Source organism: Squalius cephalus, assembly GCF_949319135.1.
Source record: "Squalius cephalus genome assembly, chromosome: 3".
NCBI lineage: Eukaryota > Metazoa > Chordata > Actinopteri > Cypriniformes > Leuciscidae > Squalius > Squalius cephalus.
The window spans coordinates 54,288,958-54,315,729 of record NC_137124.1 but is presented as its reverse complement, the minus strand read 5'-3'; the positions used below and the strand labels follow the sequence as shown (position 1 = coordinate 54,315,729).

Sequence of the window (26,772 nt, the reverse complement as noted above, 5' to 3'; positions counted from 1 at the left end):
GCAGCTTTTTGAAAATTCACCTTGATTATCAGACATTAAAAGTGACTTGAGCAGCGCTGAGTGTCTGGCTGGGGAGATGGTTGCAGACAGCCGAACAATGCGGCGGGAACGGCATTAACGCCTCGCTGGGCCATGCAGCCGCGCAGCCCTTTGTTCTCTCCCTCATCCAATTATTTTTAACGTGCGCCTCTTTCACAACAACAAGAGAGAATTTAATTTTAATGCACTCTGTAAGAAAAGCCCCCCAAAATACATCTATTCTTAAAAGGAGGAGGAAAGAATACGGACAAGGGGTTAAGAATTAATCAGGGAGCGTGCATGAGGCTGTAAAGTGCAGGCATTGCAATGTCTGCAACTGTAACCCTTGGAAAAACAAAAATACCCGATAAAATGGGTTTTGAGAATAATAATAAAAACTAAAAAAAATCCAGGGACTCTTGCAGGAAGGTATGCGCCCAAATATTTTTCTAATTGGACGAGCACTTTATCTTGCTGTCAGTGAGGTTATAAAAATGCGCACAGTTCCCAGAAGGAGAGAAGCAGCTCTATAGCCGGCCCTTTATTACTGCACGCTAGTGTCTGATATATGCTCCTGCCTTAACCTTTCATCTAAGCCAGACACACACACACACACACACACACACACACAAGCGTGTGTTTTATGCAGAAATGCACTGAAATTCTGTGTTGTTGAGAACGTTACAGGGGATTGTGATGATTATATACTGGAAGTGCAGCAAAAAGGCATTTAGTAAATCATATGTTACATTAATATACTGTAGCCGTCTGGATGCAGTCACGTAAATGCACGCACACACACCTCAAAAACACGATTCAACCTGACAGAAAAAGCAAATTAGAATCCTGCGTGTTCTGCGCAAGGCTGTTGCCATCTAAGCTGCACTACGGCCAATTTTCTCAGCAGTATGAAATGATTGTTTTTTTCTTTCTTATCAGCGTCGAGGCAGCATCTACAGCAGTGAGAATTTAAAATGAAAAGCCCTTAGTTTTTGTCCCCAGGAACACAAAATAGACAAACATCCGAACGTGCGCACGCACACACACACACACACACACACACAAAATTAGATCTTGGGTTCTAGGCTAGACAACTAACTGTTTGTGTGTAAGCCTCGCTCTGCGGCACAGCAAAAGCAATTCTCTGGAGATGCTGAAATTAAAGGGCAGAATCCAGCCTGTTTATGGTTGGCACTCCGCTCTCCTCTCAATCAAATGTTTTATTAGCAATCATTCGGCACTCTCCGGGCCCTAACACTCCTCCGCCGGAGGAAGGAGGGGTTTCGGGACGGTGACCCCCGCTCGCACAGCTGCCTACAGATGCTGGACTACACACAGCTGATTACTCCCACCTGGAGCCAGAGTCACCATTAACCTCCACGAGGGCTCAAGCGGCCAGCCGTCCCTACAGCTTCCCCAAGAGGACGGAGGGTTACGAGACACAACCAGTGAGATGCAAAGAATAGAGAGAAGAATAAGAAGAAAGAGGGGGGGGGGGGGGGGGGTCGCAAGGCAGTTTGAACCATGGTTTAGCAGTTAGTGCTATCGTGCTAACAAGTTAGTAGCACTTGTCCCACATGCAGGTTCAATTCTGGCAATACTTTCACCCTGAAGTATGCGATGTGAAATCTGCCACATTTGGAACATACAACTTATATTCTCTAATTGTGCTGCATCCCAATTCGCCTACATAAACTATGTAAAAAGTACATACCTTTGAGTGTGTAGGAGAAGAGTAGGTCCGTTTTACAACATACTACCACATCATTATTGTGGGCCCTATCATACACCCGGCTCAATGCAGTGCCAGGCGCGACGCAAGTGATTTTTGCTAGTTTCAGCCTGACGCAGTTATCATTTTCACGTCCTGCGCCACGTTGTTTAAATAGCAAATGCATTTCCGTTTGTGCGCCCATGGGCGTGCTGGTCTGAAAACGAGGTGTGTTTGGGCGCATTGTTGGCGCGTTGCTATTTTGAAGCAACTGAAATAGACTGCGCCATTGACCAACAAAAACCTGGTCAACTGAAGCCAATGGAGCAATATTATTTTTGTTATTTAGAGAGCGTGTTAGTAATGTACGCCTATAGGAGTGTCCACAACGCGCGTACACTTTGTTCCTTGCTTAGATGGTCTGCTGGTGCGCTTTAACCTCGTGCACGAGCAGATCTGTTTCCTCGCTACAGAAGCACTCAGTCTTTCCGCTTGCAAAATCCTCCATGTAAATAGCAATCCACCATGGCGCGATTTATTGCACGTCACGCCCAAAACACACCAATTCCTCATTAAGAGAATAGGGACAACCCTTTTAGACCATGCGCCTGGCGTTAAACTAGCAAAAGTGGATTCGGACGTGCCCTAAGTGCACTTGCGCCGTGTGCTTTAGCGCTTAGATCGTTAAAATAGGGCCCTGTGACTTTAACGGACAGCATATGTATGTGCATCCTGGCACCGTAAACTGTCCTTGGAGACAAAAGAAGTATTAAGTCGAAGATCTTTCATGTGAAGAACTCTCCTCATGTTTGTTGCATAGCCAAAAAGCTGCCTAGCCAAAAGGTAATGGCCAAACGCATCTTAATATCTTGCAGCTGAAATAAATATAATCATTTATGGTAACACTTTATTTTGATGTCCACTTTAGACAATCAACTAACTATAAGTAACTTTGCAACTACATGTCAACTTACTCTCATTAGAGTATTAGTAGACTAGTTAGCTTAAAATCTGCTAAAAAATTATTTTGATGCTCCCCAATACACATTCTACTGACTATAAGTAACTTTGTAAGTACAAGTACATAGTAACTACTAACCTTAACCCTAACACCTAACAGTCTACTATTGTCTACTAATGAGAGTTAGTTGACATGTAGTTGCAAAGTTTCATCAAAATAAAGTGTTAACTTTATTATTAAATACTCAATGTTCAATGGATAGTTTGTGAATTGGGACGCAGCAATGGATGTCATAACTTTGCTGATGGCTATTGTCACCACAAGAATGTGCACTGTCCCAAACACTTCACTAGTGACTATCCTCAGCTGTGACAAGAAAGGCAGCAGAGATGGAAAAATATCTATTTTTCACTTTTAAGAGCTTCCAAAAAGAACTGAGCACTGATCAAACTTTTACTATATTAAAATGATAAAGGCCATTGTGAGGATATATATAATTATTTTTAAATGTATACACAGGTGAATGGCAATAAATGGGTTAACATGCTTCTTGGGACCAGAAGATTGGGCAAGGCTATGCAATGCAACATAACCCTGCAATGCTCAATACTGAAAAGAGTTAAAAGAATCAATCACTTCATTCATAAAAGCAATCATCTTTTGCTCTAAGTCACGCTGGAAAACATGATTTGTAAGGGTGTGTTCACACTTGGCATGTTTGGTTAGATAAAAATAAACTCTTGTGCGACTGCTCTGTTAGTGCGGTTCATTTGAATAAGTGCGAACGCTGCCATCTGAACCCTGGTGCACACAAACAAGCGGACCGAGACCACTGGAAAGATGGGTCTCTGTCTGCTTCCAAACGGACTCTGGTGCGATTCGAATGGAATATGAACACAACACGGACAAAACAAAAAAAGGACAGAATGCTCAAGCATACCTGTTTTTTCTTGTTATAGTCACGATGTTGCCCAACACAGTTCAGTACAGGATCGCAGCAGATCTTGGTTTGTGTTTGTGACGGAGGGATTCCTGTTGCTGTTTTGACTCCTTTACACATATTATAAGCTCTTCACGAGTTCTCAGCTTGTGAAAATATCATCATATGTAGGCTACGCACATACAACAAGCTCATTCAGCCCAGCACACAGCATTGTTTTGGATGTTCGGTAAGTTCCGTCGCAAAATATACATAATAAAAGCAGTCTAATCAGGTTGTGAACATATATCTATGCCTTTAGGTTCGGTATCTTTAGTTGCCAAAAACTGACTAGGTTTGTTTGTTTTTTTATCAGTTTCATGGCCCCCAGAATATTTTGTTGTATGAATATCTGAACATGCAATATATCAAAAGAAAGAACAGACCCTCTGCTTTTAAATAAAAAAAAACATTTTTTTTCTAGCTTCATGCATTCTTTTTTAGCAAAAAACTGAGAAAATCATGACTACAACTGGATCGGATTCATAACAATGATCAAAACTTAGATTGAGTAGATCTGAGTAGATCGAGTCCATCAATACACCTAATGCTTGCACAGTCCTGTACCTTCCTATAAACCACAGTTCTATAATTCAGTAACATTAGGCAGTTTTGATTTATATGCTGTTGCTTATGCTTACATATGCTATCGCTTGTTTCTGCTGCTTCTTCACCTGTGTTTTGATCAGGAGATTCTGTACTCTTTCAGAAGATGCATAAAAGCGCTCCCTACTGTATAACAGTGAAGACAGCCGGAAATGTCAGTCAATGGCGGGGAAAGGGTTAAAAAAGTGTGGGGTAGTAAAGACAGTTACAGTACCTGCTGACAAACTGAACTATGCTGAGATTTCAGCCTGGACACTTTCTCCTCCAGCCACTGTATCTGCTCAGCCTGTGAACACACATGCACAAAGATCATGAAATTCACATCACAAATGTTTACCATCAAACACAGATATGTTTTGAGAAGGAGACAATAACCAGAGCAAAGATGGTAGCTCAGAACAAACAAAGCAGTGAGAAAATGGCTGCACTGTTCAGTCATAATGAGAAGCGGAGGTGTGTGTGTGTGTGTGTGTGTGTGTGTGTGTGTGTGTGGTGTGTCAGGTTCCCTGCTCTGCTCTCATCACATCTGCTGTCAGTAATCTGTTCCTGAGCCAGCAGTGCTGGGATTAAGTGCAGTCTGCAGATAAAGGATGTATGCGTCATTAAAACACACAAGACCGACACGTACACACTCACAGAGCCACCGGTGAGTAATAATGCGGCCACAGTTTCAATCACAAACGCAGCTTCATTTCTATGTGAAAATCATGGCCGTTCAGAGTGTGGAAGTCTCAGATGTGAAGTTCTTTCAAAAAGCAAACTGTCCAGCTGTGCATTGGAGAAATAATGATTTTAAAAGGGATTGATCACCCAAATGTTTTTATTCTTGGTAACACTTTATTTAACAGTGTCTTTGTTACAAGTTACATGTACTTGCTATAGTAATAACACAAAATGATGCCTAATTAAATGCAACAAACCCTAATCCTAACCCTATAGTAATTACTGGTTGTTAATTAATATTACTTTGTACTTAAATGTATAATTACACTGCAACAAGGACATCTTCAAATAAAGTGTAACCAAATTATCTTATGTACTCACCATAATGTATTTCTAAACTCTATTTCTTTCTTTCCAAAAAAGGACAAAACTCTCCGTAAAGTAGTCCATGTGACTTGTGGCCTGTTTACACCTGGTCACTTCATGTGTTTTTACTGATCGGATAGCTATCTGATTTGTTACAACGGTTCCATTTACACTTGGCCACATAAATGTCTCTGCAAAAACAAATATAAATCCAATCTTCAATTCCCGGTCTATATGCAAATTTAACAGAGTTCTTGATGTGTATTGAGAAAAGCGCTATAGAAATAAATGTGAATTGAATCTGCAGCTATGCATGTTCCACTAGACCTGTCATATCTGGCTATAACATGTCATATAGCATCTCCAATAATGCTCTCACACGCTTATTTTTTAACATTTTGGGATGAGTAAAATTTACACATGTGCCTTCAACCCCCAAATACATTTAAATCCATCTCAGAAGCATTTCAAAGGGCATTTACTCCTGGTGACCAGGTGTAAACAGACACTTATATGTCATAAGTATGAGATTTGAGTACGATGATGGAGAATTTACGATGACTAGGAATTTTGATCTGTCCCTCACATCGTGCTATTAAATAGCTTTAGAAAAGTTGGAATATAGAGTAAATGACTTATGGACCACTTTATGGTACTTTTATGGTGCCTTTTAGACATTTTTCGAGCTTGACAATCTAAAGTCACGGTATGATTGTTCAAAAAATCTTCATTTTATGTTCCACAGAAGAAATTAAGTTTTGGACATCATGAGAAATAATGAACACAGTTTCATTTTAGGGTGAGTTATGCCTTTAAGGAAACAATGATGTCCATGTGTATACATTTTAGGTCTGATTCTTTGCAGGAAATGCTGAAAAATACTATGCTTCTCAATCGAGGAAATTTGATTAAGGCTCCAGATCATGAACAAAAGATAATAGTCACAGAGAATAAGCGCACATGAACTCTGACAAGGAGATCAAAAGCTTTCTGCCATGCACTATTCCATTTAATACAAAATTCAGCCCTTCAGGAAATTTTTTTAAAAATAAAAGGCAATTCTGAACAAAATAAAGAACACAAATTTAAAAACAAATTTATATTTTAACTACTGGCCTGTAAATATTAATATACCAAACTTTTTTCTACATTTACATTTACATTTATTCATTTAGCAGATGCTTTTATCCAAAGCGACTTACAAATGAGAACAATAGAAGCAGTTAAACTAACAGTAGGACAGCAATATGCAAGTGCTATGCAAGTGTAGGACAACAATAGACAAAGTTCTACTAATTTTATTGTCAAATAAAATGGTCAGCTAGTAAGAGCTGTGCAAGTAAACCTCACTCCCTTGGCCTCAAGAGGCATGCTAGCGACTAGAGACTGTGTTTTTTATCTTCCATGTTAACGCGCCCGCCTCTCATGCCGGAAACGTATGTTCAAATCCCACTCAGAGTGGGGCGAGTAGAACCAGAGGGTTTACATTGATGCCGTGACTTAGGGTAGGAGTGAGGTTTACAGGGTGAGTGTAATGGAGGCCAGCTAGTAAGAGCTGTGCATGTAAACCTCACTCCCTTGGCCTCAAGAGGTGCGTTCGAGGCTGCGTTCTTTACCGTCCCATGCCGGAAACACCCGTTCGTATCCTACTTGGAGTGGGGCGACTAGAACTGAAGGAGTTACATTAGCATGAATAAAATCAAATACAATTTCGAACATCTGCAAGAACATAAAAGACAATACACTGGTAAGCGTAACAACTCTCCCCTGCCTGCTGATATTTTTAGTTTTTTCTTTAACAAGTTTCTCTATCTTAAACATCTGTCAGTATAATGTGTGTTCAGAAAAAAAAAAAAAAAAAAAAAAAAAACCTATTCCAAAAATCTAAAGTCTGTAGAATTGCTTAAGACATCTCAGTAAAACGAGTAGAGGTCAACTGGATAAAACAGAATAGCATTAACCGCAGTAATGACTCCCAGACCACGTGACATTACAGAGAGGTGAGAGCCTATGAGCAAGCAGCAGATGGTATATGAATGACAGAAACTGTAAGAAACTTGTTTGACATACAAACAAGTATTACAGTATTTCCATGATTTCTTGGAAATATCCCATGGTATTCACTGAAGTACCCTGGAATACCATGTATATACTATGGTTTATAAATATTTAGCATTTTTATAGCATCACTGCACCTTGGTACCAGTGTTATTTTATTATATTTTTATACATTATATATTTTTTAAATATTTTAAATTAGATTTTTTTCATTTTTAATTTTCTGTTTTAGTTTGAGTTCTTTAAAGGGGGGGTACAATGGTGTTTCATGTATTCAGAGTTGTTTACAGCGTTAAAGAGAAAGATTCTCATGCTAAACATGGGCAAAGTTTTAAAAAAATATTTTGGACGAATAACGGAGAATTTCTGTGCTGAAAATCTTACTTCCGGGTTGGTACAAGTTTCGGCTGTTTTTTTTTAGATCGTGGATCTAATGACGTAGATCAGAGTGCAACTCCTTATATGAGCATTTCTCTCAGAAAAGCGCGCCCGTGAGCACGTCGACTAGAGGAGAGCGAGACCGCGCACATCAACAGGAAATCATCGGCAGCGCTGCATAGGATTTGTTCAAGAATGTCTCCAAAAAAGTGTGTATTTGGATGTGAGGGAAAGCTTACCGTGTTCAGTTTTCCAAAGAACCCAGTGTTACAGGAACAGTGGATGCAGTTTGTTTTTCCGGGGCAGCAACGGAGTGTAGGAAGTGCGGTTATGTGTTCTGGCCATTTCAGTGACGAATGTTTTATTAACAAGGCTCAGGTCGACGCTGGATTTGCAAATCGTTTGCTATTAAAACGTGGAGCGGTCCCAGTGATAAAAGACCCCATTCATGTAAGTACAACTGGATCAGATTTCTGTCTTTTGCTGGAAATCAGCGCTACCGCTTGACTCTATAGCTCCGCCTCCAGGACCTCGGCTTTTTCCGGAGAGAATCAGAAAGCTGTATTTTTCTTTTCTAAATATAATAAAACTAAACACTTTTTTGAGATATTAAGGATGCACTACTACTCTATAGGTACTCAAGATTAACATGAGATTAGGTGAAACTGTGCATGTTATGTACCCTTTAAGTACTTTAAGGTTAAGGGGTGGTTGATTATGATTTCACTTTTCTAACTTTAGTTAATGTGTAATGTTGCTGTTTGCACATAAACATCTGCAAAGTTACGACACTCAAAGTTCAAAGCAAAGGGAGATATTTTCTTTTACAGAAATCGCTTTTTAAGGACTACAACAAATGGCTGGGACTACAATGAGGTTCTTCACGGGTTAGTGAAATCACTAACCCTAAAATTTACATAAACCCCGCCCCCGGGAACATGATTTATAGATTATCATGACAGAATATGCTAATCAATGACTAGAAGATAGTTAACTCCACATCAGCTACATGAATTCATCAACTAACCATTCAGAAATGTCCTGTTGCATTCTACATGTTGTCACTTCTACTTGAGTCTCTCCATCATTGTCTGACTCCGGTTTGAACATAAAAGGCTGTCTGTGTGAGGTAATCGCTAACACAAGAGCTCTTGAAGCTCCGCCCTCTGTGCCGGGAGCGGCATCAGATTATTTGCATTTAAAGGGACACACACAAAAACGGGCGCGTTTTTGTTACCCTCAAAAAGTGACTATTTTAACATGCTATTAACAAATATCTGTGGGGTATTTTGAGCTAAAACTTCACATACACACTCCATCAGAGACATCAGAGACTCATTTTACATCTTGTGAAAAGGGCATTATATGACCTCTTTAAACTAAATGAAAATGAGAAACCTTGCCTTGGCAAATAAAATCTTTCTGAAATCTCAAATAAAATCTTTCGGAAATAAAATAAATGTATATAGAAATAAAAAAAGTATATTTTATTTTTAAGTTAACATTTATTTGTAATGTAAACATTAAAGTAACTTTTTTTTAATGGTTTTAGTTAACAATACAAATCGTGTATGGTACCACGACAGGACTTTGAATACATTTCCGTTCCTAGTACATCTACTCTAGTGCATATACAGTAGTTACCATCAGTGCGACTGTATTGGTAAATCGTGAATTATCCAATCTCACTGTGTTTTTGGTATCCTGCGTCCCTTCCTGGCACCGGCTCAGCTGGGCTCGAACAACGGACAGCTCATTCTCCAGTTCGTGACATTTCTTCCTAGCTTCTTGGGCCTCTTTGCACTTTTCCAACACCGTGGACCGGACCAAACTAAGCTTCGCAGAGACTCTGTCCACCTACAGGGCGGCGCCAGACATGAGAAACATAATGCAATAGAATCTTCTTTCCAAGGGCACATACAGACACACTCATTCAATCTGACCCTTGGTGGAGGTGACCTCCTTGCAATCAGCCCCGTGGAACACTTATTTCCCAGCTATAATCAGACTCGCTCACTAAGGCCTGACCTTTTCTCAGCAGCCCCTCAGCCATGGCTATGTATAACTCCAATATAAAACCCAGCCCCCTAGAGAGAGACATCTGCTAGAGCTCAGATCCACGGCCATACAGGTTAATTAGGGAGAGAGAGCACAAGCACAACGCTGCACAAACAAGCTAGAAAGATCTCGGACTATATGAAAGGAATGATATATGTAAGTTGCACCTACTATCAAAGTATTTACTGTGGCACAGGGTTATATTTTCAAATTTTTTTGTACCATTCTCATGGTAACAAACTAAATTAAAGAAACAGCTTGGAACCTATAAAGCAAGGTGGCCTTCAAGTTCATTATGCGGTCCTCTTTATAACATCTCAAGCACTTCTTTTCTAATCATGCTGGTATAGCTCCTAAATGCTTGAATTATGATGACAGACCAAATTCTACAAAATTGGTGGCTGAGTTTACATGTCAATAAAGCTCCAATAAAATATGACATTATGATAAATGCTCCATTTTTAGTGAATATTTGACATCAACAACGGTACTCAGTGGCCTGGTGCCGTTTAATTTCCAGAAGAGCTTCATTCTCCACCTGCACCTTCACCAGATTCCCTTTCACCTCTGAGAGCTACAAGAGAGCAGACACACTTCATATAGCTCTCATACAGTATGCAATTTTACTAAAGCAATAAATACTTTTGACAGATCATGTGCACTTGAAGGCAAGTGGCCTAGAATAGCTGTTTTATTCTACATAAAGTGGATAGCATGATCAGAGCATTACATCCTCTGGCTTTATTTAGAGCTGATATTAACATCCTGTTCAGGTGATCTCCCTTTGAAAAGGTATAATGCTAAATATAAATATAAATTGGGTTCTAAATGTTTTGAGATTAGTTTACTTCAACCACATTCTAAAGTGGACAAAAACGCACATGACCACATTGCAAACCAAGGCCATAACCACCCCTGACAAAGAGCAGTGCAAATCCACCTAAAATAATTTACTCTTTACAGATACTGGACATGAATTCCAGTGTGACACTTCACTTTTAACGGTGAAAGAGAAAGATGTAAGTAGCTAAACACTTTTTACGGTAGAAATGTTAAGTGAACGACAGTAATATCCAGTAATGCAAACAACTTGACTTTTTTGGTAAAATTTCTCAGGATCAACCGATACGGAACTAAACATCCAGATAGTTCTCCCCGGCTCATTTATTGCAGAGTAACTGAATCAGTCACATGCCTGTGAATACGATATTTAAAATGGTATTGGTAACCAAAACCGTGATCCACACCAATTGGTGCCAGTATAATCATATCATATCACCGAATCATGAAGAAGAAAAAAAATGCTTAGTGCACCTTGTGGTACTTCTATTCTTGTTCAAGTCTTTGGAACTGAAAATATTTCACGTGTAATTCAGTCTCACAAAGTAATGAATCTCATTTCAAATCGTTTGAAGCTGTGAACATAGAGATAATAAAGGTGCCTCACATGATATCAAACAAGCTGCGTCTGGAGCGTAAAAAGGCTGTGAACTTAAATGTGAGAGTGTTAGTAAACAAGGGCACTGTGAGTGTGAGGTTGTTCTCTCAGCAATCAGTGTAGAGCTCCCCTAACAAGTCTGCCATGACGCCTAGCGACAGGTGACACAGCCACTGGTGACGGACAGCACTGGCCTGAGCTCTGATTGGTCAGCAGTCCGATCCAGGAGGGGAGGGCTGAGAGTCTCACTGCAGCAAACACTAGCTTGTAGCAACATGTCTAATATCACAAACTGTTCGATGCATTTAAATTATGCATGTATTACATTTTACAACCTAAAAGAAAGAAAAATCACAATATTCAGAAGAGATCTCTAAAATGTCTCACACTGCGTTCAGATTTACAAAGATTCCAAAGTCTGCAAAAATCGAACTTCAACCTGTATTCTCATCATTCTCAGAACAAGATCACATACACATATAAATACAACTGACTCATTTGAGAAATATCTTAGATAAAAGTTGATACATAAAAGAAACATTACTTAGTCTCCTGAGCTGGGTTTTGTGTCATGTTTTAAGTATCTATCTGCATTTTTGGGATCTCTGGGATCATGTTCCCTGGCATCTGGCAAGAAAACATTCTGAGACCCTCCTCACCTCAACAGGGGAGGGGCAAACACCTGTCTCAAAGAACTCTCACTTCAGTCCAGCTGCCAGCTGTTCAACACATGTACTGCATGGTCTACAGCAAACATGGAAAATAACAAGTTTAGCAGAGTTACTTAGGCAAACAAAGAGTTTACTTGATACATAAAAACAACAGATTTCAGACCCAAAAAACTGCATATTAAGCATTTTACCATCATGTGCGATTCAAAACAATCGTCCTCATGTCAAAGTAACAACTGCAGCTCAAAAGCCCACTTGTAATGTATGAAAAAACAGAAGCTTTCAGTTCATTATGGTAGCTTGGATTGGGATCATTTCATTCGTGTTTTTCACCATTTTTTTTATCCTTTTTTTTTCATCCCTGACTGAACATTTGCTCTTGGTAAACTTTGTGTGTAACAGCACAAGCCAATTTGTTATAATTACAGATATTCTTCTTAAGTGAAATTATCCTTCTTAGAAGAAGAGAAAAATACACAAATTACTGCAAATGCAGTGGTCTGAGATCAAAGTATCTCATAAAGAAGAGCCCAAAACAAAAGCATGGAGATTGAGAGAGAGAGAGAGAGAGAGAGAGAGAGAGAGAGAGAGAGAGAGAGAGAGAGAGAGAGAGAGAGAGAGAGAGAGAGAGAGAGAGAGAGAGAGAGAGAGAGAGAGAGAGAGAGAGAGAGAGAGAGAGAGAGAGAGAGAGAGAGAGAGAGAGAGAGAGAGAGGCCTGAGCAGCCTGGGCCTGGCCGTGAAGCTTTTACCTGAGCTTGTAGCTCCTGATCTTTCTTCCTGGCATCTTGTAGCTGCCCGTGAAGCTGCTGGTTGCAGTCGTGTCCCCTCTGGAGCTCCTGCTGGCTTTCTTGCAGCTCTCTCTGCAGATCCCACAGCCTCTGCTCTTGGACGTCCAGCTATCCAACCACAATAGAGGGCAGGGCGCAGAGGAAGAGAAAATCAATCCACTACAAAGAGTCTCCTTCTCTGCTCGCCTGCCCGTTTCGCAGAACCCGCCATGACTAGAGCTCCGGCAAAGAGGAACTGGTGTCCATCTGGCCCTCATCGCATCCCAAACATTGAGCAACCTTGAGCGGTTCTACCCTTCACATACACCCAGACACTCTAGACAGGCTAGGACAGCCCTGCACTGAATGCAGAAACAAAAATCAATGCTTCTTAAACAAATGCGAAATCGCAGCTCTTTGTTTGAAAGAAAGAGCAAGAGAACAAGCAACACTTCTGCAGACAAATCTTTACAATTTCCGGTTACATACACAAGCAGTTTGCGACACGTCAATCCATTACCCACTTTTTGCAACAAAAAGTATTCATTAATGGTGTTATTTTTCAAATCATTACAGCAAGGCCCACCACGTCACATCAAAAATAAATAATTATTATTGTAATTAGCACAATATGGTCACCTGCGAAAGAGAACGGAGAGGCGGGGAAGATGGGAGTCAAGAAAAGGAGAAAGGAGGAGGTTTGGCAAACCCCTTGTTCCGGTCCAGTCCGACATTATCAAGCATCCTCATCTGCATTTCAAGTTGTCGCACGATGACAGCCACATATCCAGAATGGGGGCCCAGGGACTCCCCGCAACGATCAATTAATCAGCCGCACTCATTAGAGGCCCAAGAGTAATCCACAAATTCGCCTAAGTCACCTAAATCAAACGGTCGCCCCTCGCTTTACCCATTGATTGTGGTCTGGTGACAAGCACTTCAAACCTTGCCTCGTCTTCTCATCCGTCTGTTGGCATAGCGAAAGCTCGAATTCCTGCCAGATTGTAGACTAAAACGATGAGGGAAGAATGAGAATCGTTTCCCTTTAATCCTAAAAACCCAGCTCATCCTTTTGCTCTGCTTTTCGGTGTGTGATGCAAGCCGATAACCCTGCTCTTTCTTTGCCTTACAATTGCGCTCTCTCTCCATTCTCCCCTCCTAAACTGATCAATACTTCATTTAAATCATGACATTAGCACACTACAACTGGAAAATGCTGAAAGGAATAGCAAAACGCTTCTTGTGGCAAATGGAGGGTTGGAAAATGGATACATACATTCGAATAGTAACCACAATTGTTTGTTTATATGTAAAAACAAAGGTTGAAATGCATGTGACGCTCAGCACCAACATCATTGTTTTATTTTCAGCTCCCAAGACTGACTGATCAATATCGCATTTGAATCCAGAGAGAGGGGCAATACCGCTTTAGCTCTCAACGTTAAATGAAATGCAAATAGCTTTGCCGTAATCAACACGTATTTCAGACATTATCATCCCGTCCCGCTGAAACAAACCCTAATGATATTTCATACACAAAGAACATGTAGCCATACGCATTGGCGGTGGCGTGGTATGCGCCGTCATGCATTTGTTTATTCATGCAGGATGCTGTAAGAATAATCAGAGCGCTATGCAAACACTCCACACTTAAGACTTGAAGGGACGGTAATCATCGACGCAGGGGGGTGTGGGAGCAGAAAGAAGAAGAAGAAGAAGAAGAAGAAAAAAGGTAATTTCCTGTCGCGGATCTGCATAACAGGCGCACGAGAGAGTCTTATCTGCCTAATGGTCATTAGCGGAGCTTATTTACCTGAACGCTTTGGGCGTCACGGACCTGATGAGAGAGGAGCAGGTCTTGCCGGAGTCTTTGGATGCTCGCGTCCCGAAGTGACAACTGCGGTTCGGGTTTCACATCCCAAACGTGGCGGTGAGGAAGGAATGGAGGGCGTGAGGGGTTTTTGAGAGTAAAGAGAGGGAGGTGGAGAGAGAGGGAAGGGAAGAGTGAATCACTCCAGGAACATGCACTTACATATAGTCGGGTGCCAATGTCAACCAATGAGCAATTAGGCAGACAAGACCAAAGTTATTGATCGGGTTTGGGGCTCTTTCCCAGGCTAACTAAGCTGAGTATGTGTGATGGCTGAAGAAGCAGTAGGGAAAAAGAGGAGGGGGAGAAATTCGAAGGGCTACTCCCTCTAGCTCTCACTGGGCCTGTGGTCTCGAAGAGGGCCAGGTCATTTAACCTTCTATTGATCTTCCTCCTAAACAACCCCCTTTCCTAAACAGATGTGCATGTAAAATGTATACACTTAATGTAGGTCACACACCTGTCAATACATTACACAGTCAGATGTGTCTGCAAGACTGCTGGGGATATTGTCCCATGTTTTGCAGACATCAGGGTTCTTGGGAAGATATAACCCTGAGTGTGCATCATAGGTTTACAAACAGATCGCAGACTTTAGCATTGCTTGAGGGTACAGACCATTAATATGAGTTGAGTGAAACCAAGGGATTGTAAGGGATAGAAGTAGAGTCTTTTCAATTGGCTGTAGAGACTTTAAGGGATAGTTCACCCAAAAATGGAAATTCTGTCATCATTTACTCACCCTCATGTTGTTCCAAAACTGCATGATGTTCTTTCTTCTGCATAACATAAAGGAAGGTATTTTGAAAATTGGTTTAATGCCAGTGGGGTCCTTATCGATTTTGGTTGTATGGACAAAAAAAAAGACATTTTGTGTTTCACCGAAGAAAGAAAGTCATACAATACGACATGAGGGTGAGGAAAATGTTTAATTTTGGGGTGAACTATTCCTGTAGGTTCACATGTAATTTCCATGTCACAGTCACGTTCCAAAACTTCTTTTAAATTTTGGATTTTAGGTGTCTGTCATTCTCACATCTATAAAGGTGATGAATGAATTATTATAATAATTTGTGCACTGCTAATAAAAGGTCTAAGGACAGAAAATGAAGAGCACTGAAAGTCAAAAACTGTGTCTAACAGTGTGAATTGTGGCCGTACCTCAGTCTTCAACAGCTGTGTTCCTCTGAGGGCTGTGAGATCAGTGGAAGCCTAAAGAGGAAGACAATGCATCCGATGAGACTATGAAAGAAAAATGACCATTAATGTCTCTACATTAGCTCAATTGTTTCTGCTAGACAGGGAATAAATGGAAAGTAAATTGAGACGATCATTAAACAGGACAGGTCATAAAAAGATTATAGTTTGACAGTTTTATGAGAAGGTAAGGTTAGTTCATGTTTTAAAAGTCATGTGATGCAAATCCCTTAAAAAATTATTAATTCATGATGATTGTAAAATATACCTTGAAAATATAGTTTAAAACTTAAAAAAAATAATGTAAACATGGATTCTAGTACTTTTAACTTGATGGCTACACCACATGAGATCGTTAGAGTCATTAAGTTTTTGTTTTTAAATAATAACATTTTATACATTTTCAAAAAGATTTTCTACAACTTGGCACATGTATTTTTTTATCTCTTACATTATAATATATACATTATATAATATATAATATACATTACATACACATACATAACATAACATGTGTAAACATTATATATTAAAATACCAAATTGCAAAGTCAGGCATTTCAACTAATTTTCTCATCAAATTAATTCAAGACCAAATTATCTGAGCTGCAACCCACAATCATTTTACAGCTCTATGTTCCTACTGTATATCAACAACATTTGTTTCTTTTCTCTAAAGGAGTTTTAGGAGAAACATCAGAGATAGAGTTGATTAGAATAACACTAAAGAGATGTACTATAAACACGTCCAACGATACAGAGACGAAAGAGAATGAACTCAATAAGACAGGGAAAAACATCTATTCTCCCAGAGAGTGTGTAATTGAAGACATGTCTTTCATGAGATATGCTTTGTTGTGAAAGCAGAAAATTCATAAGAAAGTTTTACAAGAAAGAAGGCAGAAGAGTTCACAAGTGCTGGTGAGAGGAGATGAAGACGACACGCTCGTATTGACCCTTTCCTCAATAATGTCTCTGGAGAACAGTTAGTTAACACTGATTGTCTACAATCCTGCTCAATCCTGACAAGTGTGGCCTCGGCCAACTCCACTTCAACACAATCAATTATTTCCTCACTACCCATGGCCAAGAACATCCTTAAAGCACACAATCTGCACCAGAGAAACACTCCATTAGGAAGGTGAGGAAAGAACATTAGGAACCTGCTTTTCTCATTGCCGGGAAAATGCTGCCTTGTGATGCTGCATTATGTTGTGGATTCGTTTTTAATAGTGACATTCTGATTACATCATCAAAATGATGTTTACTCTTACCACAGATTCATACAGAGATAGTGTAGAATAGTGATGTTCAGGTATTTACTAAAAAGCCATGCTCTTTTGCATAGCTTGTTGTCTCTCCGAGTTTTTCCGATGGTGTGTTTTTGAAAATCAATGGTGATATTTCCAGAGAGGCAGACATGATAATGAAAGAGAGAGGCGAGAAAATGCAACCCTCAGAGGTGATTGCTCATTCTGAGCGGCTTCAAACATCCCTGTGTTAGAAGGACACCTTAAATATTCGGACTTTTTGCGTCACTCCAGACTAAATCCCTAGCAACCACCATAGCAACACACTTCCTCTTGGACGTGAAATGCATTGTAAGTTCCCCCCTGCCACCAGAGATGGAAGAGGGGAGGGAGGGTGCGAGCAGGACGACAGACAGAGAAAAACAGCATCACAAAATGAAAGCATGAGAGGCGAAAGGAGAAAAACAAGTCAGGAAGACCTTATTCATATTAATAGCACAAACAAAACAGCCACATAAGCGAACACACTGAGGAGGGAAAATCAGCTATTTTTATTTTTCATCTGCAACACGTTTATCGTTTTCTGTATGCAAGGGATGTAATATGTCCTGAACTACCATGTCTGAAAAGCCACTGCAATGCCAGACTAATTCTTAACCGTAATCTATTTATCTACAGTCTGTATATGTATATATATATATATATATATATACATATATATATATATATACATACACACTCACCTAAAGGATTATTAGGAACACCATACTAATACTGTGTTTGACCCCCTTTCGCCTTCAGAACTGCCTTAATTCTACGTGGCATTGATTCAACAAGGTGCTGAAAGCATTCTTTAGAAATGTTGGCCCATATTGATAGGATAGCATCTTGCAGTTGATGGAGATTTGTGGGATGCACATCCAGGGCACGAAGCTCCCGTTCCACCACATCCCAAAGATGCTCTATTGGGTTGAGATCTGGTGACTGTGGGGGCCATTTTAGTACAGTGAACTCATTGTCATGTTCAAGAAACCAATTTGAAATGATTCAAGCTTTGTGACATGGTGCATTATCCTGCTGGAAGTAGCCATCAGAGGATGGGTACATGGTGGTCATAAAGGGATGGACATGATCAGAAACAATGCTCAGGTAGGCCGTGGCATTTAAACGATGCCCAATTGGCACTAAGGGGCCTAAAGTGTGCCAAGAAAACATCCCCCACACCATTACACCACCACCACCAGCCTGCACAGTGGTAACAAGGCATGATGGATCCATGTTCTCATTCTGTTTACGCCAAATTCTGACTCTACCATCTGAATGTCTCAACAGAAATCGAGACTCATCAGACCAGGCAACATTTTTCCAGTCTTCAACTGTCCAATTTTGGTGAGCTCGTGCAAATTGTAGCCTCTTTTTCCTATTTGTAGTGGAGATGAGTGGTACCCGGTGGGGTCTTCTGCTGTTGTAGCCCATCCGCCTCAAGGTTGTGCGTGTTGTGGCTTCACAAATGCTTTGCTGCATACCTCGGTTGTAACGAGTGGTTATTTCAGTCAAAGTTGCTCTTCTATCAGCTTGAATCAGTCGGCCCATTCTCCTCTGACCTCTAGCATCAACAAGGCATTTTCGCCCACAGGACTGCCACATACTGGATGTTTTTCCCTTTTCACACCATTCTTTGTAAACCCTAGAAATGGTTGTGCGTGAAAATCCCAGTAACTGAGCAGATTGTGAAATACTCAGACCGGCCCGTCTGGCACCAACAACCATGCCACGCTCAAAATTGCTTAAATCACCTTTCTTTCCCATTCTGACATTCAGTTTGGAGTTCAGGAGATTGTCTTGACCAGGACCACACCCCTAAATGCATTGAAGCAACTGCTATGTGATTGGTTGATTAGATAATTGCATTAATGAGAAATTGAACAGGTGTTCCTAATAATCCTTTAGGTGAGTGTGTATATATATATATATATATATATATATATATATATATATATACAGTGCTATGCATAAGTTTAGACACCCATGCTAAAGTTGACTAAAAAGAGGAATAAAAAATCATCTTTTGGAAATTGAATGCTCTATTCTACTCTATTCTAATTCTTTTGTAGGTATATTTGTAATAGATGCCAATAATCTCTGTTAAAGTCAATGTGAATAGCCATTCAAACCCATTGTACTTCTATAATGTGATCTACGTCTTGTGTGGTGGGTGAAAAGTTGGCTTTCTATACCAAAATGGGGCCAGACCAAATGAGAGTTTGCTAAACAGCAATTTGACTATAGAGTGGTGCAGGGATGACGTATTTTTGTAGAACCAACAAGTTTGCATCACACTGGTTCCCTCGACAAAAACCCAATAGGATTTTTCTATTGGCTTTTGGATTATTGCATAAAAAAAGGACTGTTACTAACAAAAGCTTATGATTTTTACACATTGTTTTCATTGTGATAATCTTCACAAATTAACACAAATTTTATGATTTATGATTGTAAATACAAGAAGTCAAAAGCTAAAGTTAACACCACAAGAACAAAATAACTACACCACAATCGCATGGCTTCAACATCACCATCACTAGATTTCCGACAACTCTTTCAGTCTTTGTTTAAACACGTTTTCACTGAAAGTTTGAGATATAATAGTTTGCAAGAGCGCGATTATAAACACAAAACCAGACTAATGAGTAGATGAGTCTATCCATTCGGCTGATGATGTTTAATGTCCCAGACAACCTCTGTAGTCCCATTTAGCCACTTTTTAGCGCCTTTTTCAAGACAAATAAAAGCTTTAAAAGAATCACAAGAGGGCACTACTAATATATTTTATGTCATAGAATAAAACGTGTAATATCTTGAGCTTGTGTTCACCATAGAGCTTATTTCAGACATTTAATCAAAACCATTGACCCCATTAATCCCATTGACTCCGGGATGAAGGAACCAGAAGTGCTAAAATGCTAATTTACGGCTTTTGGGTTACAAAAATACATCATCCCTGCACCAACCTATTGGTCAAAATTATCAAATAGCCCATGCGGCCTAAGTGACGTCAGCGGAAAAGAAATTCGTTTTGCTTCTTATAATTAGGGGCCGTTCTTGGCGAAATATAAGTTCTTATTATTATTATTCTTCCGTATGGAAGTCTATTTACATCATTTTCCATCATGAAAAAATTTCTGCCATTTTGAATTTTTTTATAAACCTACTTTTTCTAACTTGTCCTAGACAGTTGCTCTGATTTTCACAAAAATTTAACCAGATTATATTCAGACCATGCCGACAAAAAGTTATGGAATTCAAGTTGATTCGTCAAACCGTTCTCGAATACGGCGCAAACTAATTTTACGTAGTGCTTGCAAAAACAGACTTAAGGCTGTATCTCCGCAACGCTGTATTTTATGAACACATTAACATATAGTTATGAAACTTGGTATGAGTCATCAATACGATGCCCTGAAGGGGCCTGAGAAGTTTCAAACCACCGCCACCTGGTGGTAAAATAAAATTTTCAAAATTAAAATGTCAAATTATTTTCATGGGAAACATCTCCTTAAATTCCTGAATCCTTGCCGAGTCCAGCGATACCAAACATGCTAGGTTTCGCCTTACGGTTTGTGTAGAGTTGTGTTTACACTAGTGGTGGGCCGTTATCGGCGTTAACGTGCTGCGTTAACGCGAGACTCTTATCGCGCGATAAAAAAAATATCGCCGTTAATCTATTCTCAAAGTTGGGTTGGGAGCTGCCTCTATACTACACAAGCTATGATGACGCAATCTACCCGCGGCCGCGAGGAACACCCGGCTGCAACGCATCATATTCGTCGTCATCTTAAGTGAACTGCTGAAAGTGAAAGCTGGTGAAAAAGATCGGTGCAACATCCATTATTTGGACTTGGTTCGGATTTAAGCCGTCTGACGAGCAGCAGCAAACTATATAAACAGAGTGTGTGGGGTCACAGTTCGGTAAGTTAACACACGACTAATCCGTTCTACCACCTCAAATTCAAAACGAAACATGATATCACTGAATACCAGCGCGCGCGTATTATTCCCAATATATCTTAGTGGTGTAGCACATAATCTCTGTCTGCGCCCGATTTTAAGAATCGTTGTTGTGTTTCTTTTTAACTGAAAAGATATCAGTTAGACAATATTCTAATTTTAAATTTGGGGTTTCATAAGCTTCAAGCCATAATAAACATTAGACCTACTTAAGTCTCTGCAGCTAGTGTACTTAAATTTTATTTATCTGCAAAATTATGTTGTATACTTACAGTTGTGCACAATATATGTTCTCAAAACTACATACACCCTTTAAAAAAAAAAAAAAACATTTAGCAGTTGTTTAGCAGGGTCTGTGTAACCTGTTCTGAAATGGTTTTATTATAATATATATCATTATCGCAAGAGGCTGCAATGTATATCACAATATGGATTTTAGGCCATATCGCCCATCCCTAATTGATAGCCTATAGTAGTTGATAATAACATAGGCCTACCTAATGTTGCCTACGGACGGTAACAGTACAGTAGTAACCTTTTACAGTCTATGAGTAGAACAGCTTTCTCAAGCAGTTTGTGATGCATTTTGGAAACAGGAGATGAGCCCCTGGTCTAATGCGGCACCTGGCTTGAGAAACCCGTTCTCAAAGACTTACTTTTATAGTCATTATTTGGGTAGCACACATATTCTGAATGCCTTCGTCAGAATTCAAATGAGCCATTTTAATCTACAGTAGATTAATCTAGATTAATTTCAAAATTAATCTAGATTAATCTAGATTAAAAAAATTAATCTATGCCCACCTCTAGTTTACACACATATAGCGTCCTGACTATTAATAGTAAGTGGCAAGAAAATGCAAACAAAGTCTGGTGTGGGTCATTTTTTTTATGTGTTTATAACTCCAAAACGAAATGAGATATTTTCACCAAATTTGACACACATATGTATGGGCTCACTCTGAGGACACATTGGTAGGATTGTGCCTCTTGATGGCGATAGAACAAAACAAGGAAATTGCCATTAATTACAATATAATTTCATGATATTAAATGCTACACTTTACGAATGCATTGGTGTACCATTACGAAAATCGTTATGTCATCGGCACCATGCCTTGAAGGTAAAGAGTTTCAAGGCAGCGCTACCTAGTTGTAAAAAAGTTATAACAAAATTTCCAAACATGCTTATAACTTTTGAATACATTTGCCTATTGTAATGACACTGGTCTTAATTATTAATTTTATTCAATACCTACTTTTTCGAACGTCTCCTAGACCATTTGTCCGATTTTCACCAAAATCGAATTGTATCATCTCCAGACCGTGCCGACAAAAGGATATGGATTTTGTGTCAATAGACAAAACCATTATCATAAACCACAGCAGCAAATTTGAGGCATGATGCCAAAATGACTATTCAGGCTTTATCTCTGCAATGCCTTGACATACTGACACCAAACTTTGTATGTGTCATTGTTCATATTATTAGTGACTGTATATATGATTATTCAGCTATTTTGCCTTATCTTAAAATGTCTTTAATTGCTGCTTGCAGCATTTGGTCTGACACTTCCAGCCATGTTGGCATGTCTCATCGTCTTTTTGCGCTTGGCCCCGATAATTGCTGCTTGCAGCTATATTTCCAATTGCATTCTAATCTAACTTATACTTAGCATTGTGGACTGCACATATTGTGACTCATAATAAAATGTTCAAGGTTTTTTGTAGCAAGTTGCAGAAATACATTTTTCTGAAAGCACGCTTTCAGAAACCCTTCATCCTCCATAGCTCTACCTGTATAGATCTGCTACAGTTAAATCATAAATGTTATATTGTACAGCATTAGCATGTCTTACTTGCTCACAGCAGCGTATTGTGTTTTGGCAGTAGCAAGGCCGTACTTGGTCTGCAGCAGCAGATCTATTCCGCCAAGCCAAAACGTATAAACATTGTCATATCCATTACCATACCAAACACTCCCAGAGTTGTCATGACAGAAATTACTTAATTGAAATGAGCTACAACACAATTCCATTACGTTAAGTCCACCTAAATTTGTAAAATGGAAGTTAACGTAATCCTTTTGTGTTGGGACTACATGAATAATTTTTGTTGACATCTGAACTGGACAGTGGGTTTCTAGTTTTCATGTTTTGCATGAAACTGGGAAACTGGACTGGGAGAGTAATTAGCATGCTAACATGGTCTACTGTTAGCTAGTAGTTACTGAAGGAGATTAATTTGAGTTACTTTAATAAATGTATTTTTTACTGAGATTTAAATGTGATCTAGTACACAAATTCAATTGATTAGCCTTGAGGGTAACACTTTACAGTAAGGTTTCATTTGTTAACATTAGTTATATGGTCATAGTCAATCGTTAACATGAACTAACAGTGAAAAGCACTTCTATTTATTTATGCTAGATAATATTATTTCAACATTTATTAACACATTATTAAAATCAAAAGTTGTATCTTTTAATATTATTTATGGACATGAGCTAACTTGAACTAACAATGAACAGTATGTTTATTAACTAATGTCGACAAAGATGAATACATTCTGTAATAAATGTAATGTTAATTGTTTAATGCATTAGCTAATTGTTAACTAATAGGACCTTGTTTGTAAAGTACTACCAATTTGTTCAATAAAACATGCTCTATTCTTGCTGTATACATTTTAATCGTGTTGAAAACACAATTTGATAAGTGCACTGAACAAAATACATTTCGAGTGTAAGTTGGAAACATGGAATTGTATGAAAACTCTGACTTACAACTTGAAACTCTGAAGCAACCAAAATGGCAGCAGCTTTACAACTGGTAATAGTTTTAGAATTGATCATTTTTTACTCATTCGTTTAAAAAAATCTGAAATTAAATCAAAAGAATAAAATACACTTAATGGAGAGGGAACTAATTATTATATCGTGCACACAATTTACTTAAAACGAGAGAATGAATAAGTAAAATGTGCTTATGTATTAATGAGTCATAGGAACTGTTAATTTGTGGCCACGATATACATATTTCTTTCCTGCATGTCATTTGCAGGGCTCCGTACTTTTCTCCTCACTAAAGAAGAAAAACATATAAAAAGGGAAGGAGGATCAAGCAGGTGGGTTGCAACCCCACAACCCTCCTCTCTCTGTTACCCCTTCTCCATTCACATGGGACTTCCTGTAGAACAGTAATGACCTCTAAGTGAGCCGCTTCCTTTGGAAAGTTTAGACTTTTTCCCCCCCCTTCGCATCTGCTTTCTGTGTCTCTGAGATCCTGATACTCAGACGCTGATGACTTTAGTCAAACTTCATTAAGTTCATAGCCCCAGCCTCACGTTCCCTAGTGGCACACTCCACCAAACGAGCTCTTCGTCTGCCAGACAGCACTTTACTGCTCCATCTCACAAACGGGGAGGGGAGCACAATCTATCTCTGTCACTCTCTTTCCCTTTCCCCTTTTCTCTGGGGTTGTGTGGGTCTCCAGTCTTCTCACCATTCGGCAATTGGTTTGCAATAAGTTCATGGAAATGCATTAATGAATGCATTAATGTGACCCAGAATGCTCTTCTGTAGAGGGGAAAGGTCACACAGGCTGATTGCAGAGAGAGCTTAGGCCTTCTCCATACAGCAGGAGAATGTTTTTTTTTTTCTTTTTTTTCTATGACCTCGCATTTCCCTGTAGATGGGAATGCACAGCCCGTGCTCAGTGTAAATTTTTTCCTTATTGGCACAATGTGGCCAAAAACATGGCACAATATGGCCTTATCATCCAAAGCCTTTCTTCCTTTTCTTCTAAACTAAAGTTTGCCAACTCCAACCAATTTTTTAAACACATCAATAGATTCTAAATCTCCCCGAGGTTGATGTGTAGGAGTAAGTTTATCATTTCTACCAAATAAGAACAAGTTATTATATTAATATATTTACACACTTGGCATATTTTTCCATTGTTTTTCTACATAAACATGCTAGATGACGTTGACTGTTGTGCTTGCGTCTCATGTCTTACAGCAGCGTTTTGCACACATTTAGGACGCATATGTGTCAGTCATACAGTAAATAGATAAAACAGGTAAGATTTTGACACTAAAAAAAATCTATTTTGAAAATGGATTTATTAAAATTGCTTAGAATCAGCATTAATCTGCTCATTGTAAAAACAATTACATTTATTCAGTTAAAAAAGTATGAACATGGTTCAAATATGGCTAGCTGTGGAACAAGCAATTAGTTAAAATGCAGACTGAAACTAATTGGATGCATTGATGATAAATATATCAACCAGGTTATTGTGCATTTAAAAAACATTCAGTTTATTACTACTATTACAGAAATCTTACCCGTTTAATTTACGTACAGTATGACCGACAAATATGCATTGCATTAAGTTTATTAGTGTATGTTAAAATTGTTTATCCAAATGGATGGAAACGTTGCAATTCAAATACAGAAATCTTAAATTTAGGCCTTGACTTTTTTTTTTTTTAGTGAAGTTAAAGGTAGGGTAGGGTATTTCCGACAGGCTAGCAATAGTGAGCTAGCTTTGAAATCATACGATCCCACCCTCCCTTCAGAGCGTCAGCAAAGCCACGCCTCCTTCAAAACACATGAATTCATCATGTGGTCCGTCATTACATTCGGTCCGGTGTCCTACCTGCCTGGACGAAAATGTTTTGGTCCTGTGACTTCTACAGAAGATATACGTTTTAATATTTAGACCACTTCTATTATTGGTTGCTATCAGGATGTGAAGAGAGTTTCAACCAGTATAATAAAAAGTGCCTATCCTACCTTTAAAATAAGTTCAACTTTTAAAAGATGTGCCTTGAGACCTTTCTTTTTCCGTTCCAATGCTCGTACTGTATCTTGCATTTTTCAATGCAAAAATGCCATCTGTGTGAATGACGGTGCCATTCTAATGCCACTAAGAAATGTGGCGGTTTCCTTGCATATTGAACTCATTCTTTGGGTATATCTAAAGGTCTTCTGCTCTGGACCAACCTTACCACTGTACATTTAATCCACTGAACCAAACTGAACTTTTCAGATGAGCAGTTTAATCCAGCTCATTGCTCCGTTTGACCCCTGACAAGCATCTCAAACAGTCAGAGCGGTCTGGCATTTCTCAGAGCAGTAATAAATCAAATTAGCCTAATTCTAATTCTGAGCATCATTTCATGAAACGATAATCAGCAGTAAAGACTCTTGTCCTTCAACGTAAGTGAATAAAGCTGCATTTGTTTGTTTTAAATACAGAAACACAATGATATGTTGTGGTGTTCGCATTAAAGGCTGTGAATTGACCAAATTACAATATGCTCCAAAGTATGCCTTTGAAATCTTATTCTTATTCTGAGTGTTTGGCATGGTAATGGTTATGACAATGTTGATATACTGTATTTGGTCTTGGTGGACTAGATCTGCTACGCTGCAGCTGCAGAGCAAGTACGGGACTTACTGCCCACATACACGACACGCCGCTGTGAGCAAGTAAGACATGCTGCTGCTGCTGTACAATATAGTGTACATGAATTACCCGATACAGGTGGAACTGGGGAGGGTCGTGGGTTTCTGACAGCACGCTGCACTGCTAAGGCAAATGCTAACCACGTATTTGAAGGTTGAGCATGCAAGCTCAATGGATACTGATACAGCAGGAACCAATCAGCTGTGCCCTATAAATAATGATATGATTGCCAGCGTTTGAGTTGAGGACCAATTTTCTTTTTATGATTGTGTTGTTTCACTACCTCTAATTCATCTT

The 26,772-nt window shown here is 39.2% G+C and overlaps 1 protein-coding gene across 1 annotated transcript in view; it reads right to left on the bottom strand.

Moving 5' to 3' along the window:
• The window catches only part of pmfbp1 (polyamine modulated factor 1 binding protein 1), a 212,449-nt gene that overhangs the window by 89,568 nt on the left and 96,109 nt on the right, over positions 1-26,772 (bottom strand). Inside the window, exons 4-7 of the mRNA XM_079865493.1 lie at positions 15,706-15,756; positions 14,488-14,571; positions 12,657-12,803; positions 4,490-4,561 (exon numbers count right to left, since the gene is read on the bottom strand). Coding sequence (XP_079721619.1) covers positions 4,490-4,561; positions 12,657-12,803; positions 14,488-14,571; positions 15,706-15,756 — 354 coding nt within the window. The remainder of the gene's footprint in view (positions 1-4,489; positions 4,562-12,656; positions 12,804-14,487; positions 14,572-15,705; positions 15,757-26,772) is intronic.